Raw genomic sequence first — 20,875 nt, 5'->3', positions numbered from 1 at the left:
ACCAAATGTTGGACTACGAAGGCCGGTTAGAAAGGCTGACCAGACAAAGTCGACAGGTCCACCCAGTCCACTACCGCAAACAGTTACCAGATTGGCCCGTCAAAGCCAAGGCTCTGGTCAGCTACACACATAAACATGTAAGTTGTTAACTTGTAGCTAACTACTCATATGAAGCATTTCAAGTATAAACATGATCAACTTCTACTATATTGTTTTGAGCGTTAGCTCTCATCAGGAACTTCCTGATCGATGAGACTAACGCTCAAAACAATATTGTAGAAGTTGATCATGTTTATACTTGAAATGTTTTATAAAAAGCTCCTTTTATCGAAAAGTTGAGCACTATTATTTCATGGTTTTTTTAGTTTTTTTTTTATAATTTATAACTACTCATATATATTATTAAGTTCTAACTGTTATAAAATGGCCAAATTATTTATGTTAACGAGTTATTTAATTTTGTGCTGTTCGTAATGTTAATTTTTTTTCCTTTTAAATTGAAAAAGTAGATTCATTTTTATAATCGAAATTTTGCCTTTCCATTATATCATCATCCACATAATTTTGTCTGAGCGAATTACATTTTAAGCTTTCACACATATTCAATTTTTTTGCATTTTTTTGGTTTTGTTTAGTTTTTTTTTTTAATTTAACCCTCTCCTTACCAGCCATTTTCAGAATTTTCCCCAAAACTTCACACACACCCATCACAAAAACAGACATTTCTTACTCAAACAGAAAAGCAACATGCACATTCTTTACAAAATATTGTTCACCATCAACAGGTCAAAATCAATCCAGTAATCAATTCTGGAAGTGCGTTCAAAAGTAGCCCAGTTTTCTCTTTATTTAAGAAAAATATGTTTGAATTAATTTTTGGAGTCTTTATCTTCATTTTTGTTCAATACTGTACTGAAAGTTTCGTAGGTGTGTGTGCGTGACATTTCCTACCACACTTAGAATTTTTCCATTCTTCTCAAACACTACATATTTTCATTATAAAGAATCAAAATTCTAGATCATTCCTTTTCTTGATGGAATAATTACCGGACAATACAAATATTATGAACAAACACCAAATAAAATACAAAATAAAAACTTTGGATATAAAAACGGTACCTGCAAACAATGTTGTTTTTTTTGGGGATTTTTTTTGTGCGAATATCCTTTCCCAGCATAACTAACATTAATAGATATAATGAACGATCATCACAAGTAATGTTTGAAATCCAAATTAACTCTCTCCTTACCAGCCATTTTCAGGATTTCCCCCAAAACTTCACACTCAACTAACACAAAAATATATTGTTTTATCACTCAAACACAATAGCAGTAAAGTTCTTGCGATACATAATTTTTTTTGCAAAACCTGCTCTACAATAACACATTGTTCATTTTCTTTAAAATTTTATGAAAAAAAAATTGAATAAGAAAAATCTTGGTTGTATCGTAACGAATGTGACGATTTTCCTGTAGTTGGTAAGGAGAGGGTTAAACAGATCTGATATTTGAAAATGTTTTTTGTTTTGTTTTTCTCACATGATATTGTATATTTATAGTTTTATTTACTTTGCTATGTCTAGCTATCTCATTCATCTTGTCATTTAAAAATACAATTTTTGTTGTTGAAAAGGTCTCCTTAGATAAAGACCAGGAAGTCACGGTGTTGGACAATGAGGACTCGGAGAGGTGGATGGTAGGTCATCATCATCATCATCATCATCATCATCATCATCATCATCATCATCATCATCATCATCATCAATATTGTCGTCGTCATCATCATCATCATCATCGTCATCATTGTCATCATCATCATCATCAATATTGTCATCATCATCATCATCATCATCATCATCATCATCATCATCATCATTGTCATTGTCATCATCTTCATTGTTAACATGTTGTCATTGTCAAAATCATCATCATCATCAATATTGTTGTCTTCATCAATTAATTAATTTTACCAACGCCACTAAAAAATTGAAGCTAAATTGAAGCTTGCATTCAATTTCAGATTGTTATTTATTTCTTCGAGCTTCCATCAGCAACATTTACAATTTCTTTGTACCATTTACTGATGCCACTGTTTTTATTTCTTTTGTTATTTTGTTTGTTTTGTTTTTGTTTTTTAATCAGCAACCATTATAAAAAAAAACATAAAATAAGTTTTATGCTTACACCAGTAACAGTTCAGTATTCGAATATTTTAAATTTTTATTTCAACTTTTTTTTTTTTTTAATTTTTTTTTTTAACGATAACTACTATGTTACTAGTGTGCATCTTGTGTGAGTGTGTCTATGTCAATATTGTATTGTTATGAATGTGTAAACAAATGACAAATTGCCACTTTTTTGGGGACAATAAAGATGTATTATTATTATTATTATTATTACTGTTCTTCTTTTTTTACCCCAGATTCGAACGGCCAGCGGTGTGGAGACTGAGGTTCCAGCAATCGTGCTCGCCATCCCTCCTCCTGATCCCAAGTGCTTCGAGGAGATCGACGCGCTGAGGGAACAGGTTCGAGTCCATCACAACACAGTGGCTACACGCCTCCGCTCTCACCTCATTCAATTCTTGGGAGACTGTGTCGAACAGACTCAGCCAAAAGATGTAAGTGTGTTGTGCAGCTGTGTGGTCTTGTGATAGGTAGGACACTCGCCTATGGATTGGAGGGTTCAGGCGTTCTACTAGTCCATCTCTGAGAGATGCGTAGTTGAGTCCTTGGAAATGGCTCTTTAATCACTTTCTCTCACTGCACTTTGAAAATCTCACTTTTATTTTTCTCTTCCTTATGATAGACCTGTAAATTCTCAGTCAATTAACTGAAATCAGTTAATTCGTCAAATTCAAATATTTTTAAAAAGGAAAGAAAGAAATGAAGAAGAAAGAACCATTGAAGATTCTGAATGAAGATTTACTATAAGTTCATTACTTTTGGTGACATTAAATTCCAGCAGCTTCTCTATCTTTGTCTTAACGTTAATGGATTGCCTATTGTAGTATTTTGATGACTTGTTGATATATTTGTAAAGGTTATTTCCCCTTTCCATCCCTCATATATTTGTAAAGGTTATTTCCCCTTTCCATCCCTCCCACCTCACCAGTTTTAAGGTTTATTTTAATGACTTGTTGACACAATATTTGTAAAGGTTATTTCCCCTTTCCATCCCTCCCACCTCACCAGTTTTAAGGTTTATTTTAATGACTTGTAGGCATATTTGTAAAGGTTATTTCCCCTTTCCATCCCTCCCACCTCACCAGTTTTAAGGTTTATTTTAATGACTTGTTGACACAATATTTGTAAAGGTTATTTCCCCTTTCATTCCCTCTCACCCTCACCAGTTTCAAGGTTTATCCACCAGTCAAAAGTCAGAGTACATGAAGCTCGCCAATGATACGTGCAGGGATTTGGCAGCGGGTGACCCTGACCCTGAATATAACCAGGTCAAGGCCAACATGGCTGCCTTAAGAAAACTTGTTAGTCTAGCCAAAACAGGTGAGTTTTTAATTTGCTGAATTATCTTTAAACCTTTGGGTTTTGTTTTTTTGTTTGTTTTTTTTTGTTTTTGTTTTGTTTTTGTTTTCTTTTGTCCATGACTGCTGTATAATTTTAATTAAAATTGTGCCCTACCATTACAAAATGGTATTATGTTGGTTTTAAGTACTATTTGTGCGGATATGTGGTCTAGTGGTATGATACTCGCCCTAGGATCGGAAGGGCCTGCCTGGGTTTGAGCCCCACCCTGAATGGCATATAGTTGAGTCCTTGGCAAAAGGCTGTTTACTCACTTTCTCTCACCGTATTCAGGTGCAAAATGAGTACCTGGCCATTAGCAACGTTGTGTCTCTGTCTGGAAAAAAAAAAAACGGACATCATGTCTCATGTTATGTTTTGCTGTTGACTGAGACCCTTTGTAAAGCGCTTTGAGCATGTTTAGTGGATAATGCCCTTTATAAATCTCAAGTTATTTTTTTTCTTCTCTTTTTTTATTTTTTCATTTATTCACATAATATTTAAGACCAATTCTTAGATTTGGTCATTTGATTGGGCAGCCCGAAAGGTACCAAGTTCGATCATCCGTTGCTGAGCTGTGTGGCCTTGAGCAAATTACCTCGCCCTAGATCAATTTGCGGCACTGCACTGCGGGCTGACGCCTGGGTTATTCCAGTCTTCCCTTGGAATAGACCCTAGAGACAAATTTCCCCTATGGGATGAATAAAGGGAAATTTATTTATTTTTTAAAATAACATTATTTTGTTAAGTATAATTCCCCGTGTTTCAAACTCTAAATAATGATTTTCTTTAAAAAATACTCTCTGACTGTTGCAGGTCCCTCTGATCTGACCAATCCCTGTACCCAAAAATGGACCACTGCCTCTTCTATTTTACGACAGTATAGCGTAAGTATCAATAGATTTGTGCTTGGGAACTTCAAAATTACGATCTGTCTCTGTAGTGTAAATGTTGCTGCTCGAAGCTCAAAGAAATAAATAATAACGTGAAGTTGAATGTAAGCTTCAATTTAATTACAAAAACAGATGAAATGAACGTTTCGGGTTTCCCTTTTATCAACAAAACAAGATGAGTGAAACACCACAGATGAATGAGATGATGTCTCTGGGAAGAATCAGCCCTGTCATGGCATAATATTTATTTATGAATAAGTTTTTTTTTAAGCATAAAATTTACTTTTGGTTATGAATAAGTTTAATTCAGCATAGAATGTGTTTTTGAATAACTTTTATCAAGCCTAACATTTATTTGTTTTGATGACTTTTAATCGATGTAACATTTTTTTATGAATAAGGTTTATTTATCTGGCTTAGTTAGAATTTCTTTTTGAATAAATTTTATTAGCAAAATGTGATTTTTACGAATTTTTCACAGTGTTGGCAGGTCTATCGTCTGCACATCATCATCATCTACATCATCATCATCATCATCATCATCATCATCATCATCATCATCATCATCATCATCAACATCATCATCATCTACATCATCATCATATCATCATCATCATCATCATCATCATCATCATCATCATCATCATCATCATCATCATCATCATCATCATCTACATCATCATCATTATCATTATCTACATCATCATCATTATTATTATCTACATCATCATCATCATCATTATCATTATCTACATCATCATCATTATCATTATCTACATCATCACCATTAATCATCATCATCATTATCATCATCATCATCATCATCATCATCATCATCATCATCATCATCATCATCATCATCATCATCATCATCATCATCATCTATATCATCATCATCATCATCATCATCATCATCATCATCATCATCTATATCATCATCATTATCATCATTATCATCTACATCATCATCATTATCATCATCATCGTCATCATCATCATCATCATCATTATCATCTACATCATCATCATTATCATCATCATCGTCATCATCATCATCTATATCATCATCATTATCATCATCATCTATATCATCATCACCATCTACATCATCATCTTGATGTCTTTCACAGGAACTTTTAATCTACTCCAACCACTTCCACCACGATTCAGACAGCCAAAGGAAAGAAGAGAATTTGTTACTTCAGGATATCCTGTCTCCACCTACTTATACCTCAAACGCTTACTTCCAAAGGTGGGTCTGGTTCTTGTCTATAAAACGTTCTTGAATACTCCATCATCTACATCACTTCCTTGTTAACCCTCTCCTTACCACCTACAGCAAAATCGTCCCATTTGTTACGACACAATATACATTACATCACAAAACTTTGAAGAATGATCTTTGTTTATTCAATAAGAACATAAAGTTGTTTTGTAGAGAACTTTTTTTTTTTGTTTTTAAAAAAACATTTTTTTTTGCTGGGTAAGCCTGCCATTTTGGGAGAATACTGAAAATGATTGGTAAGGAGAGAATTAAAGAAAAAAAAATTACGCCTTACACCACAGCATAATTAGATACCATCGCCTAGGCATTCCATGGAGGAGTATAGATAATCCATCAAACAAGATGTCTGGTGTCAACAGGAATCACCCATGTTATCCAAAGGAAGCAAACATGGGATTGATTAATTATCTTGCCCAAGGAAAAAAACAAAGGTGCCTGATGCATGGCTCGAACCATGGGCTTCCAGGTCACAGTGCAATCAATGCCTTAACCACTTGGCCACTTGAACATGGTAAACCGGTAGAGTTGTACTTTGTCAATGTTCATACTTATTAATCCTTTTTTTTTTAACTCTCTCGAGTTCATATGCATGGAAAATCGAACAAATTTGTTCTATTTTCAATGAGGGTGAACTCGAGAGAGTTAAAACCCTTCCTTACCACCCATAGGAAAATCGTCACATTCGTTACGATGCAGCCAACATTTTTCTCATTCTGATTTCTTTTGTACATCATGATATTTGAACAAAAATGTTAGCTGTAGTTAAAGTATACTAACACTGTGTTGGAGAGCTCGTTTAGCAGAAAAAAATATGTATAGCAAGAACTAACAGATTTTGTGTTTGAGTGAAATAAATCTACTTTTGTATCTAGGTTGGGTGTGAAGTTTTGGGGAAAATCCGGAAAATGGCTGGTAAGGAGAGGGTTAACCAGTTAACTACCGTATTCTGAAAAAAAACCCAACTTGTATGTAAAAATTTGGCCAGAAAACTCGTCCTTCAAATACTGATCGATTTAAATGACCTCATCTTTGCAAAAAAACAAAAACAAAAACAAAAAAAACAAAACAACTCTCAATATTGGGACTTGTTTGAAGGAATTGCTAAGTCCCAGGTTTGAGAGTTTTTGCCAAGATGAGGGTCAGTTAATAATAAAATTTGAACATTTACCTTTCAATTTTTCACACAGAGTAATGCCAGTCTTTGACATCGATAGCGTCACCAAGCAAGTTCAGCTGACGTCTTTCAAGTCAGAAATTTACATCCACGAACGGCATAGAGACGGCGATTCATCGTCAGCAAGTAGACAAAGGAAAGCAAAATCATCTTCGTCTTTATCCAACCGTACGCCTGTCGATGAAGATTTCATAGACGCATCCTCCGCATCTCGAGTCAATGCCTTACCATCATCGTTGTCATCAGTCTCGTCGTCGTCGCTTTCCCAGCCCTCTCCTCTGACGGAGACTAAAAGTATCTTAATAGCGGGCGTCGTCGATCCCAAAACCAAACAGAAGCTGAGTTTAGCTCAGGCCTTAGCCAAAGGCATTTTAGACAAAGAGACCGGAACGTACAACAACCCGATCACGGGAGAGTCTATCCCTATAGCAGAAGCCATAGCACGCGGTTTGATAACAGTGGAGTATTTAGACGACTCTCCGCCACTCACAAACGGGCACCTCATGGAAAACGGACACGAGGAGGACTTCGTCGATGGTGGCATTGGCAGGAGGGGCCAAATGCCCTCATCGCCTCAGAATGCCCTGGAGACCAAAATTTATGATATCCACGGAGTTGTTGATCCTAGGACAGGGGAGACAATCAGTGTCAAGGAAGCCATGTCGTCTGGTCTACTGGATCTTAGAACTGGTCGGTGTCAAAACTAGCACAGTTTCTTCTTCTTCTTCTTCTTCTTCTTCTTCTTCTTCTTCTTCTTCTTCTTCTTCTTCTTCTTCTTCTTCTTCTTCTTCGTCTTCGTCTTCGTCTTCGTCTTCTTCTTCTTCTTCTTCTTCTTCTTCTTCTTCTTCTTCTTCTTCTTCTTCTTCTTCTTCTTCTTCTTCTTCTTCTTCTTCTTCTTCTTCTTCTTCTTCTTCTTCCTCTTCTTCAATTGTCTATTTATTTATTTATATATATATTTATTTATTTATATATTTATTTATTTATTTATATATTTATTTATTTATATATTTATATATTTATTTATTTATTTATTTCAATTCCATGTTTATCATTGTATGTGTACTGCTTACATCTCAGTCTATATATAGATATTGACCTAGAAATGATAAAAATTTTGCAGTCATTAAAAAAAAATGAAAGAAAATTATCAAAATTATTTAAAATAAATAGAGAAATAGAGAAATAAATAAATTATAAACGAAGACGAATAATTATTGAAAGAAAACGACCATCCATGATCTATTATTTATCACTTAGATTCAATTTTTAAAAATCCTCTAACATTGTTTAAGGAATCAGCACCGCTTATTGATCTCATTTCATCAAATTAATTTTTTTTTTTTCTGATAACCCACAGGAAAATTCCGAAACCCTGTCACTGGAGAAGAGTTATCTCTCTTGGACGCCATTAAAATGGGATATCTCATGGCGGATCCGTCGTTGCTCGAAGATGAGACCAACGACAATCCGTTATACAAAAGCTATACCTCTCTTGTCTTGGAAGATGCGCAGTTCCAAATCGACAGTGTGATAGACCCGACAACTGGTAGGGAGATCTCATTGAAGCGGGCTATACAAGATGGAATTGTCGATCCGAAACAAGGGACGTACAAAAATCCCGCCACAGGAGAGGTCATGCCTGTGGAAGAGGCCATGCGCCGTGGATATATCAAAGGAAGACCTTTTGACCCCAAACGAGATAAGGAAAATGAAAATACACTGACGGTCCAGCAGTTAAAAGTGAAAAAATTAACGTTCAAACCGGGCGAACCAGCGTTGGTGAACGGGCATCTGTTAAAACTGGAACCAAACGAAATCCTCATGGATAAGTTACGAGAAAAAATTGATGATTTGGATTCACTGGCCGTCACGGATCCTGAGACCGGCAAGAAAATATCGCTGGAAGAGGCCGTTAACGCTGGTGTTGTGAATTTGGCCGATGCGACTTATAAAATGATTGATGGTGAGAAGATATCCTTACAGGAAGCTTGTGCTCGAGGTCTCATAGATCCTTCCACGCTCAAATCGATTCTCAAAGCGTACGAGGACTGCAGCCTCGGAGAGTTGATAAACTCGGGCTGTTTCGATCCCGAGACGGGCTTAGTGACAGATCTGAATAGCGGTCAGGTCATGACCTTGCAGGCAGCCTTGGATGCAGGCGTCCTTGACCCAGAAGCCACTTTCTTCTTCGACGTGCCTTCTAATAAGATAGTTAGCCTTGCTGAAGCATTGGAGACGGGGCGGCTGGATAAAGCTTCTGGGAAAATTATCAGAAATGACAGGAAAGACCGTCTGACTGTGAAGCAGGCGGAGAGTTCCGGACAGATCCTGGCAGAGATTAAGCCTGAGGAGATGACGGAAGCTGCTGAGAGCTTGGCCATGCTGAGGGAATGTATGGACACCGAGGTAAAAGGAGTGAAAATCCCTCATGTTTCCGGCTTAGCTACTGTAGAAGAAGCTGTTATGCTAAGAGCTTTGCGGATTCCAAAAGTCGCCTATGCCGATGAATCGACCGTCGGCGTTGTTCCACTTGATCTCGCGGTGCAGATGGAAAAAGTTGAGCCTTCTGTAGCCATGGCTTTGTACTCTGCCTTCGATAAAAACTCCTTGGAACAGGAAATGTCTCATGGAACTTTAGATCCAAAGTCTGGATATTTCGTTGATCCTGATACCGGGAAGAAAATTCCAGTAGATGAAGCCAGAGCTCGTGGAATTAAAAATCCAGATTTCGTCTTCCTGGTTGACGAGGAAGCAGAGAAAGTTGTCAGTCTTGGAGAGATGATAAACAAAGGAAAATTCAACCCCAAGTCTGGGAAATATCATAGTGACACTGCCAAGAAAAATATGTCTCTCGCCGAAGCGATTGATCAGGGGCTGATAACTCCAAATATTGAGGCTGAAAAATATGTGGACACTTCCTGTCCGTTGAAGGATTTGATTGACTCGGGTAAAGTAAACCCGAGAACAACAGACTTTGTGGCAGCCAATGGACTACGGATGTCGTTGAGAGACGGTTTGGCTAACGGTTTCTTGACCATGAGCTCCAAGGTGAAGTTGGATCCGGAAACAGGGGAGGTGACTCTGGTGTCTGATGAAGCTGTTGTGGAAGCTTTAGTGGAGGTAAGATAAACATTAATTACCATTTTTTATCTCTAATACATTTGTTTTAAGGAATGAAAGGTAAAGTAGTTCTATTTGTCAAGATTTGTTTTTATCTTTTTTTTTAAAAAAAAAGAAAGACTTTTGAAAAGTTTGATGACATTTAGCTGTGCTGAAGGGTTTCTGCAGATTCACAAAGATTGAAGAGGAATTTCTTCCTTTTTGAACTTTTTGGGAAATTTTGCGATATCCCGTTTTTCCAATAATTTTTTGGGGAAATTATCATTCACGACTCATTTCATCAAATCTTTCCGTAAACGATCGGTGAAGACGTCAGTGCCAATCTATGGTAGTTTAATTATCTCTCTTGCTGTAAAAATGGGGGTTAATGTCATTTAAATGGGACTCTATGGTTGTTTAATAATTATCTCTATTGCTGTAAAAATGGGGGTTAATGCCATTAAAATGGGACTCTATGGTTGTTTAATAATTATCTCTATTGCTGTAAAAATGGGGGTTAATGCCATTAAAATGGGACTCTATGGTTGTTTAATAATTATCTCTATTGCTGTAAAAATGGGGGTTAATGCCATTAAAATGGGACTCTATGGTTGTTTAATAATTATCTCTATTGCTGTAAAAATGGGGGTTAATGCCATTAAAATGGGACTCTATGGTTGTTTAATAATTATCTCTATTGCTGTAAAAATGGGGGTTAATGCCATTAAAATGGGACTCTATGGTTGTTTAATAATTATCTCTATTGCTGTAAAAATGGGGGTTAATGCCATTAAAATGGGACTCTATGGTTGTTTAATAATTATCTCTATTGCTGTAAAAATGGGGGTTAATGCCATTAAAATGGGACTCTATGGTTGTTTAATAATTATCTCTATTGCTGTAAAAATGGGGGTTAATGCCATTAAAATGGGACTCTATGGTTGTTTAATAATTATCTCTATTGCTGTAAAAATGGGGTTAATGCCATTAAAATGGGACTCTATGGTTGTTTAATAATTATCTCTATTGCTGTAAAAATGGGGTTAATGCCATTAAAATGGACTCTATGGTTGTTTAATAATTATCTCTATTGCTGTAAAAATGGGGGTTAATGCCATTAAAATGGGACTCTATGGTTGTTTAATAATTATCTCTATTGCTGTAAAAATGGGGGTTAATGCCATTAAAATGGGACTCTATGGTTGTTTAATAATTATCTCTATTGCTGTAAAAATGGGGGTTAATGCCATTAAAATGGGACTCTATGGTTGTTTAATAATTATCTCTATTGCTGTAAAAATGGGGGTTAATGCCATTAAAATGGGACTCTATGGTTGTTTAATAATTATCTCTATTGCTGTAAAAATGGGGGTTAATGCCATTAAAATGGGACTCTATGGTTGTTTAATAATTATCTCTATTGCTGTAAAAATGGGGTTAATGCCATTAAAATGGGACTCTATGGTTGTTTAATAATTATCTCTATTGCTGTAAAAATGGGGTTAATGCCATTAAAATGGACTCTATGGTTGTTTAATAATTATCTCTATTGCTGTAAAAATGGGGTTAATGCCATTAAAATGGGACTCTATGGTTGTTTAATAATTATCTCTATTGCTGTAAAAATGGGGTTAATGCCATTAAAATGGGACTCTATGGTTGTTTAATAATTATCTCTATTGCTGTAAAAATGGGGGTTAATGCCATTAAAATGGGACTCTATGGTTGTTTAATAATTATCTCTATTGCTGTAAAAATGGGGGTTAATGCCATTAAAATGGGACTCTATGGTTGTTTAATAATTATCTCTATTGCTGTAAAAATGGGGGTTAATGCCATTAAAATGGGACTCTATGGTTGTTTAATAATTATCTCTATTGCTGTAAAAATGGGGGTTAATGCCATTAAAATGGGACTCTATGGTTGTTTAATAATTATCTCTATTGCTGTAAAAATGGGGGTTAATGCCATTAAAATGGGACTTTAACCCTCTCCTTACCACCTATAGGAAAATCGTCACATTCATTACGATACAACCAACATTTTTCTTATTCTAATTTCTTTTGTACATCATAAAATTTAAAGAAAATGAACAGTGTGTTGTAGAGCATGTTTTACTAAAGAAATTATGTATGGCAAGAATTTTACTGTTATTGTGTTTGAGTGATAAAATTATATTTATGTGTTAGGTGGGTGTGAAGTTTTGGGGAAAATCCTGAAAATGCTGGTAAGGAGAGAGTTAAAGCAAATGTTTAAAATTTTCCAACTTTTCTTCCTATTGTCACCATCAGCACTGGTTTAGAGAGAATTTTGAGTTTATCAAAGATAAAAATAAAGTTTTCCCTCTGTTGCTTGTTTGTTTTCATCATTTGCTGCAGTTGATTTGGAAAATATTTTAAGTTTGTGGAAAAATGATATGTGACCTTCTGCCTCAAAACGGTATTAAGTCGGGTTGGTAAAGATGTTGAAAATTGCATTTATGGCCAGAAATATCAGACTTGCGTTGAGTTTGCATGTTTTATTGAGGAGAATGGTAAAGATATTTTAGGGTGCTAATGCCAACAATTTATACTATTGACCAGTTTTAACATTAAATTCTGCTTTTAAGCATCTGGTTTGTTCTGACATAATACCGTTTTGAGACGATGGGTCACATATAGGGTTATGTAAGACATTTTTATTAAAAATATCTCTATCGACAATTTGTTAAAATTTGAAGGTTTTTATTCTGACTTTGATTGCTTTCTTTATCCAGGCCCTCTCGTTTCAAACCTTAAAAAACTTAATTGTAAAAATTGCAAAATCCAAAAAGTGATTTTTTTTTTTTTTAAATTGACTTTTTGTCTACTTATTTAATGTTTTTTTTTCGTCTTGAATTTTTGTCCATTTATTTAATTTAAAAAATGCTTTTTTTTTTCTTTTTTTTTTTTTGGTAAACAAGTATCACAATCTTTTAATAATTTTTATTTGAGATTTGTAAAATTGATATAGACCAAACCAGTCAGCGTATATGCAATTTGGTGTTTGCTGTTATAATATAACAGATGACAAATTAATGGACAAAAGTAACAGATAGTAATATAGATTTGTTATTTTTATTATAACAAAATAATTTTTTTAATGTGAAGCAGATGACATCTGAACTGGATTTTGGTGTATTCCTGTACTTTAAACTTTTTTTATTATTATTCAAATGCAACTTTAATAGAATAACTATCTCTTTTTTTTTGTTTGACTCTGAATTGCACACTACACGCCCATTTCAAGACGCATGAAAATTAAATAAAATTAAAGTTAAAAGCAAATATATTGTCACCGTATCCGATGCACTTTGAAATGCTGAAATGAATTGATGTGCACATGCTTTGTTTGCTTATTTATTCTTTCATTTATATTCATTCATCCATTTATTTATTTATATATGTTATTATCATATTATAGACCCATAAACCTGATAATTTCTGTCAGCACTGAAGTCTTGAATGAATTGCATCTTGCATGCATGTTCCTTATATAGCCGCCATTTGCCTGTTCTTGTACGTCTTTTAGGTGAAGGAACGATCTGATTGGTTGTCGGACATCGAGAGGGCGTTGGCGTCTCAAGGTCGTCCCAGTGAAAAACTAGGTCATCTTCAAAGGCAAGTTGAGGATTGTCAGGTATGTAGTTCTTCTTGATTATTCACTTTCGTCTGTCATAGATTTAGAAGAAAAGAGAGCAGGTCCTTCCCTCAAAAAACAACCCCAGGTTTTTTTGATGGGGTAAAACGCTGTAATAAATGCGATTTATTATTATTATTATTATTATTATTATTATTATTATTATTATTATTATTATTATTATTATTATTATTATTATTATTATTATTACTATTATTATTATTATTATTATTATTATTATTATTATTAGTATTATTATTATTATTCACACACACACAAACAGACACAATCACACGCACGAACACACAATCACGCTCATTCACATACACAAATACAATCACACTCATTCACACACACAAACACACAATCATACACACACACACAAATGCACATACACACACATACATACACACACACACACGCACACACAAAACACACACACCCGAATGTACATGTCATTCCAGTTATCATCATTATCATAACAGTTAACAAGACAAGAGCAAATCTGTCCACATATCACATAATATTTTTCACTCATTTAAAAAAAATCAAATCTCATTTTGACACATTAGGACATGTTACACAATGTATCATCTCTAATTGGGAAATCTCTACAGCCATAAATCTATCTCGATTAACCAAATTTCCCGTCTACAACGTTTGAAAGCAATCATTAACAACATGCATCTCATATTAAATTAAATAAATTAAGGAGCAGGCACCAGTATAAGAAAAAGATCTGACCAAAGTGGTTCAAATCTCATTGGAAGTGTAAAACCACTCTTCCGGAGGACTGAATGTTAAATTAAAGAAATTAAGGAGCAGGCACCAGTATAAGATAAAGATCTGACCAAGTGTCTATGAAAGGTGCCAGACAAAGCAAGAAAGAAAGATACAAGAAAAAAACACATCAGGTAGACTTGATTTTTTGGGATGTTTTTTTTCTTTCTTGCTTTGTCTGGCACCTTTCATAGACACTTGGTCAGATCTTTATCTTATACTGGTGCCTGCTCCTTAATTTCTTTTAATTTAACATTCAGTCCTCCGGAAGAGAGGTTTTACACTTCCAATGAGATTGGAACCATTTTTTTTTTTACATCACACTTTTTTCCCCGTTTCTTTAGATTAGAAAAGACTACTTATTTAACAAAATAGATTAAAATTCTACCCCCCCCCCCCCCCCCCCCCCAAAAAAAAAAAAACAAAAAAAAAAACAACACCCCCCCCCCCCCCCCCCAAAAAAAAAAAAAACAGAAAACAAAAGCGAAACAAATCCGCTACCTAAAAATGTGTCCGTATATGGCAGGTTTTCCCCAAATAAAAGGTACCTATTTATCAGGTTTTAATTACCCTAGTGTTACTCAGAGAGATTGATGTACTAGAGAGAGAGAGACTGGAGGAAAACTGAAGGGGAAATTATAATTTTGTGAATCCTGTTATAATATTGTTTCACAGGAAGAGACAGGCATATTCTATTGTACATATTCACTTTGGAATAGATGTTTCATTAGCTTTGGTGATTACTTTAAATTAATTTTTTTTTAAAGTTCTTTTGGCAAGCGAGTGAAAATTGCTATTGAAAAGTGGATGGAAGTAAGTGTCAGGAATTCTAAAATACTAGGGTTTTTGTTGTTGTTGTTTTTTAAAAAATCTTCTTTGAATTTTTGATTACTGCATGAATCACACAGAATGGAGATACAAAATATACAAGTAATTTTAACAGTGTTCATAATGCAATTAAGGCAGCATGAGTCCAGAGATTTCAGTTTGCTGATTCAAAAATTATCTACACACTCTACACATTGGCATGAAATGGAATGGCCGCTACGCTAGCTTCCACTACAAGGGCTCTTTACATATTATTATATATATATAAGTATATATATATATGTATTCCCATTTAAGGTCATTTCCTTATGAAATAAAAGAGGGAATTTACAACTAAGAAAGTCTTAGAAAGTCCAAGATTTTTCTACAGAGAGGACATACAAAATACCTCTGTCGTCTTTCTGGAATTTAACAATGTTTTTATGTCTTTATTGTTTTTTTTTTGTTTTTTTTTTGTTGTTGGCTGAAGAAGGGTTTTGAGCCCGAAACGTTCCATTTTGGTATTTTGTTCTTTTTTGTTTGTTTTGAAGATGTTATATTTATTTTTTTGTTTATTACCGAACGCAATTATGCGAATTTTGAGATGTGATCATCGACACAGCTTGCAACTAATTGTTTAATTTAATTTAATTAAATTTCCCATCTTTTCATTCACCCCAGGCCTTGAGACAGGAAGTCAGCCTGAAAGAGCCGGAGGTGAGGGCTGTGGTCAGCCAAGCGGACAGACTGTTCCAGGAACACAGCCAAGGTCAAGGCCAGGCTAAGGACAAAGATGAATCTGCTCAGCAGTTCCAGAAACTTCGATCCAGCACTGCTGACCTGAAAGTCAGATTCGACTCGGTAAGTAAATTAAATTGAGCTTTTATATAGCGCAATATCCACTAAATGTGCTCAAAGCGCTTTACAAGGGGTCCCTGGTCAACAGCAACATTTAACATGTAGGACGGTGCATGACGCCTGTTAGGTGATATTACAATTTTTCGGACAAAGACAACGCTGTTAACGGCCTGGTACTCATTTTACACCTGAGTACGGTGAGAGAATGTGAGTAAAGAGCCTTTTCCAAGGACTCAATTATGCGCCAAGCACGAGGCTTGAACCCAGGACCTTCCAATCCGAATGCGAGTGTCATACCAACTAGACCACATAGCCGTACTAGGCTTGGCTGAAAAGTCTTGAAGCCTATCGGAAATTTACGATTGTATTAACTCTCTCGAGTTCACCCTAATTGAAAATTGAACAAATTTGTTCGAATTTCCATGCATATGAACTCGAGACAGTTAAACGTACCAGTACACACTTTAGATTGAAATGTGCGCAATTTATTCTTCCATTAGTTCACCAAATTTTATTTAGCTTCTATTTCTCGTTTTTAAATTATCTTGTTTGAAATAACCCCTATTCCATACATATTGGTCGAAAAAAATCACTTAAAAGGAATTATGCATTGCACAGCTGCCTGTAAAATAAAAAAATTTCCTTACTGCAGAGAGATGTGCACTTGTAAACATTCATGATTGGCTAAAACTTGTTTATGGTGACTCGTGTGTTGGCAATCGAGCAGTTGAAAGGTGGGTTAAGTATTTTACTGGAACTGATGCTGTCTCTACCAACAGTAACAACCAAGCTTTTAGTGTTCGTCCATACAGTGCATAAAGGGTAGGTGAGAGGGTTTGGATTTTCAGGAATAAATATCACTCTCCTTAGTTTGGTGGGCAGGGATCCCCGATAGATCAGTCGAGTGTTCGCTATGTTCGCAAAAGGCAGCGAGATCAATCCCAGGTGCAGTTGAGATTATTTTCTGACATCCCCGCCACCTTTCCACTCAGCAGTGATTGATTGGGTAGCTAGTTTTGTTAGATCTGGCAGGATGTACTTTGCAATAGACTTAGTGTCTTATCAAAAGGGTAGCAAGCAATTACAATTGTCCATATCACGCTATAGAAATCGAGGTAAATTCTGGCTCTATGAGCCGAGCCTCATGGCTCTGAAGGACATCTTAGATCCGTTTGGACAGGAAGTGCCAAGGTGTTGTCAATTTTCCGTATATTTATGGAATTCAGTATGTTATAAACACTCAGTATAAAATAGTATGCGCTTGGCTAAGTACTAAGAAGCTCATAACATTGCCATCCGGAAGTATAATGGACCAACACACAAAACTGTGTGTATCCTTGAACGTTTATAGCCAGGTTAATACAGCTCAGTGAGCATTACTCACAAACGCGGATGGCAAAAAACAATAACAAAGACCTGAGTGACGTCATCTTCGAATTATCTATATTTTCCAATAACCTGCTAAATAGGAAATTAAAGTAAATACATAATGTTGTTTTACTGGAGTTAAGTACTCAGAAAGGGGTCGGTCCAGTGCTGATGGTTTTACACTTCCAATGAAATAGGAACCAGTTTTTATTTTTTACAGCACACTTTTCTTTCCCATTGCTCTATAGGATATCCCCCCCCCCCCCTTCTTTCTGTTTACAAAGTGGGAAACTCAATAGAAAATAAAAGTAAATACATAGTGTTTTTTTTTGCTGGAGTTTTTAGCACTCAGAAAGGGGTCGGTCCAGTGCTGATGGTTTTCCTCCGATCCGCGGAAATCCGAGATTTTTGTGTCAGAGGTGGAATTTCCTCCTTTAAAAAAAATGACATTTTCCTCAATCAAATTTTCTGGCTTTGAGAGATTTCATGTGTGGTGGAACAAAGTGATGCAGCTTCCCCACTATCCAGAAGATAGCTAGAGTAGTTAATCATCTCAATGGCTCTAAAATTGGGGGGGGGGGGGGGTTAGTGAAGTAAACTTGTGGCGTAGAGAAAACCATTCATAATTTTCCTCCTTTTTCCCTTTTTGTCACCATCAGCACTGGGTCGGTCAATGTGTTTGCATTTCTCAGCGGTACGGCCTTTGCTTCGTACCCAAAAGCTACAGAGTTTGAATACACGCTGTGCTGTGTGGCCTTGAGCAAGTCACCTTGGCCCTAGCTTTATTTGCAGCGCTGCAGCTGATGCCTGAGTTATTCGTCTTCCCTTGGAATAGACCCTAGAGACAAATGTCCCCTTATGGGATGAATAAAGGGAATTATAATTAATTATTTTAAAAGTTCAGTAAATTTTTGTTTCCTAAATGGACAATCGTGGGAAGTGCTTAATTTTTAATATAAAAGTATTCAGTCACAATTTTCCTGATGGGATTGATTGATAATGAGAGAATCTTGACTTTTTTATTTCTCTATGTCTCCAGGTGAACACAGAAGTGGACAATCGTACGGGCAAACTGACCATGATGGGCAACAACCTGGAGTCTCTCTATTTCCACCTGGAGGAGTGTGACCAATGGCTGGACACGGCCATTGAGAAGTCCCAGGATTTACAGGCTCTGCACAGTGACTTGGATACCCATTACCATGCTTATAAGGTCAGTTGGTGGAGCTTTTATATAGCGCGATATCCACTTATTGTGCTCAAAGCGCTTTACAAGGGGTCCCTGACCTACAGAAACACGTAACATGTAGAACGAGACATGACGCCTATTAGGCGATATAAAAATTACTTTTTTTTCGGACAGACAACACTGTTAACGGGCAGGTAATCATTTTACACCTGAGCACAGCGAGAGAATGTGAGTAAAGAGCCTTTTCCAAGAACTCAACTATGCGCAGAGCGAGGCTCGAACTCAGGACCTTTCGATCCGAAAGCGAGTGTCATACCACTAAACCACATATCAACATCATCATTGCCCCCCCCTCCTTCTTCCCTTCATCCCTCCCACAGTGTTGCTTTGTAGTCTGTTGGTGTGACATCCGGTTTGCAACCTGCATGTCTTGAACGAGCATGAATGTTACAACTTCTTCTTCTTGGTCGTTGTAGTAGCCCCTTGAATAGAGGATCCAGACTACAGTTCACATTTATTTATAAATTTTTATTCTCTATTGTCTTCTGGCACTTTTCTACTCACTTCATCTCTTGTTGTTACCAACATAAGTGCCTGCTCCTCTCACTTTTCTGAATTAAAAATTCACCCCATATTCCGGAGCATACTCAATGTCTCAATCGTTTCTATGTTATATGTTTGTGTTGAGAATATTGGCTATTAAGCTTAACTGCTGGTCAAGTAACTTCGCGATGGTTGTGTGCGAGCGAACCGGCGGTCTCCAGAAGTGGGTGAGAGAGAGCTCTAGAAATGACCTGGGTTTGATACGAATATTTTTGTATTTGTGGATAGCTCACACGGTAGAGCCACGCTCTCACCTGCCAGGCGGAGTTGTCGTACCAATAAGGTCGCAGGTTCAAACCCCACCACCGCCGCGAAAAATTGTTTATTCTCTATTGTCTGCTGGCACTTTTCTACTCACTTCATCTCTTGTTGTTACATTTATGAATTATGATCTTTCTTTTCAGTGATAGGGGTTGTCAACCCTTCTGTTTGCCATTGTAGTTGTAGACTTGACTTGAATTCTTGATAAAATTGATACTAATTAAGAAGGTCATTGGATAGGATGGCCTGGGATTAGAAAAAAATAATAATATAAAAATCTTGAACTTGAAGTTGCGACAATGTAAAATGTGAGGTTGGTAAATCAAACCTATTCGATTCTGCTTATGTACATTGAGCACGGACGTCGGGCAAAGCTCTACATCACATCAGTGTGCGCCAATCATTAGCAGATATTCTTCTTAACCAATGAAAATTCTTACTGGTAGCTTTTTTAACCAATGGAAATACTTGTTTAAAGTTTATTTGTCATTTTATTGTGGTCATGAGTGATAAGAACATCGACTTAAGCAACATCGACTTATGTGGAGTGTTTTTTTTTCTTTTTATATACTAGTGTTATATAGGAAGAAGGGGGAGGGGACGGACCAAGAAATAAAAAATTGACTTAAGCAATGTCGATGTATCCAGATTGCAGTGTAGTAAATAAATAAAATAAATAAATTTCCTTTTATTTTCCCCCAAGGGGAAATTTGTCTTAAGGGTCTATTCCAAGGGAAGTCTGGAATAACCCAGGTATCAGCCGCAGAGCAGCGCCGCAAAGTGAGCTAGGGTGAGGTGACTTGCTCAAGGCCACACAGCACAGCTGTGGGTGATTGAATTGTGCCTTTCGGGTACGAAGCAAAGACCATACCACTGAGCCACGCTGCCCCTAAACAAAAATTGATTACAATTTTGGTAAATAATAAAATTGCATTGTTTAGAAACCTTTAGCTTGCCCCCAAAAGGGATAACAGAGGCTTTTCCATGTTTTATCCTCAGGCGTTCATGGAAGAAGTGAAAGAGAAAGAGGAAGACCTCCATGTCTTAGTCAAATCTACAGACTCCTTCAAGGACGATGCCCATGTAAGTACAGATGACCTTTTTGTCATCAACTCCTGTATCCAGAGCTGCCAAACTCCCGTTTTTTATTTTTTTTTAAACTTGGGATTTTTTAAAAATTGTTGTTGTTGTTGTTTTCTTTTGTTTTGGTTTTATTTTTGTTCGGTTTTTTTTTTTTGTTTGTTCTTTTGTTATTTTTGTTTTATAGGGGTCTTAAAAATTGTTTTGTTTTTTTTTAGTTTGTTTGTTTTGCTTTAAAAGAATTATTTTTTTTTCGTGGGGGGAGAAGGGATTAAAGGGGTTTTAAAAACATATCCT

The 20,875-nt window shown here is 36.0% G+C and overlaps 1 protein-coding gene across 1 annotated transcript in view; it reads left to right on the top strand.

Moving 5' to 3' along the window:
* Nucleotides 1–20,875, top strand: part of LOC144958638 (uncharacterized) — a 257,198-nt gene that overhangs the window by 88,146 nt on the left and 148,177 nt on the right. The window contains exons 9-20 of the mRNA XM_078890740.1: nt 1–137; nt 1,634–1,696; nt 2,423–2,620; nt 3,353–3,506; nt 4,341–4,411; nt 5,548–5,669; nt 6,890–7,566; nt 8,234–9,996; nt 13,525–13,632; nt 15,901–16,080; nt 18,485–18,658; nt 20,498–20,581. The exon at nt 1–137 is cut by the window's left edge and continues 10 nt beyond it. Coding sequence (XP_078746866.1) covers nt 1–137; nt 1,634–1,696; nt 2,423–2,620; nt 3,353–3,506; nt 4,341–4,411; nt 5,548–5,669; nt 6,890–7,566; nt 8,234–9,996; nt 13,525–13,632; nt 15,901–16,080; nt 18,485–18,658; nt 20,498–20,581 — 3,731 coding nt within the window. The remainder of the gene's footprint in view (nt 138–1,633; nt 1,697–2,422; nt 2,621–3,352; nt 3,507–4,340; nt 4,412–5,547; nt 5,670–6,889; nt 7,567–8,233; nt 9,997–13,524; nt 13,633–15,900; nt 16,081–18,484; nt 18,659–20,497; nt 20,582–20,875) is intronic.

The sequence above is a fragment of the Berghia stephanieae genome, chromosome 13 (assembly GCF_034508935.2).
Source record: "Berghia stephanieae isolate SIO BIC M18660-M18661 chromosome 13, UCSD_Bste_1.3, whole genome shotgun sequence".
NCBI lineage: Eukaryota > Metazoa > Mollusca > Gastropoda > Nudibranchia > Aeolidiidae > Berghia > Berghia stephanieae.
Note: the sequence above shows the minus strand (reverse complement) of the source record. Positions and strands in the feature narration are given on the sequence as shown.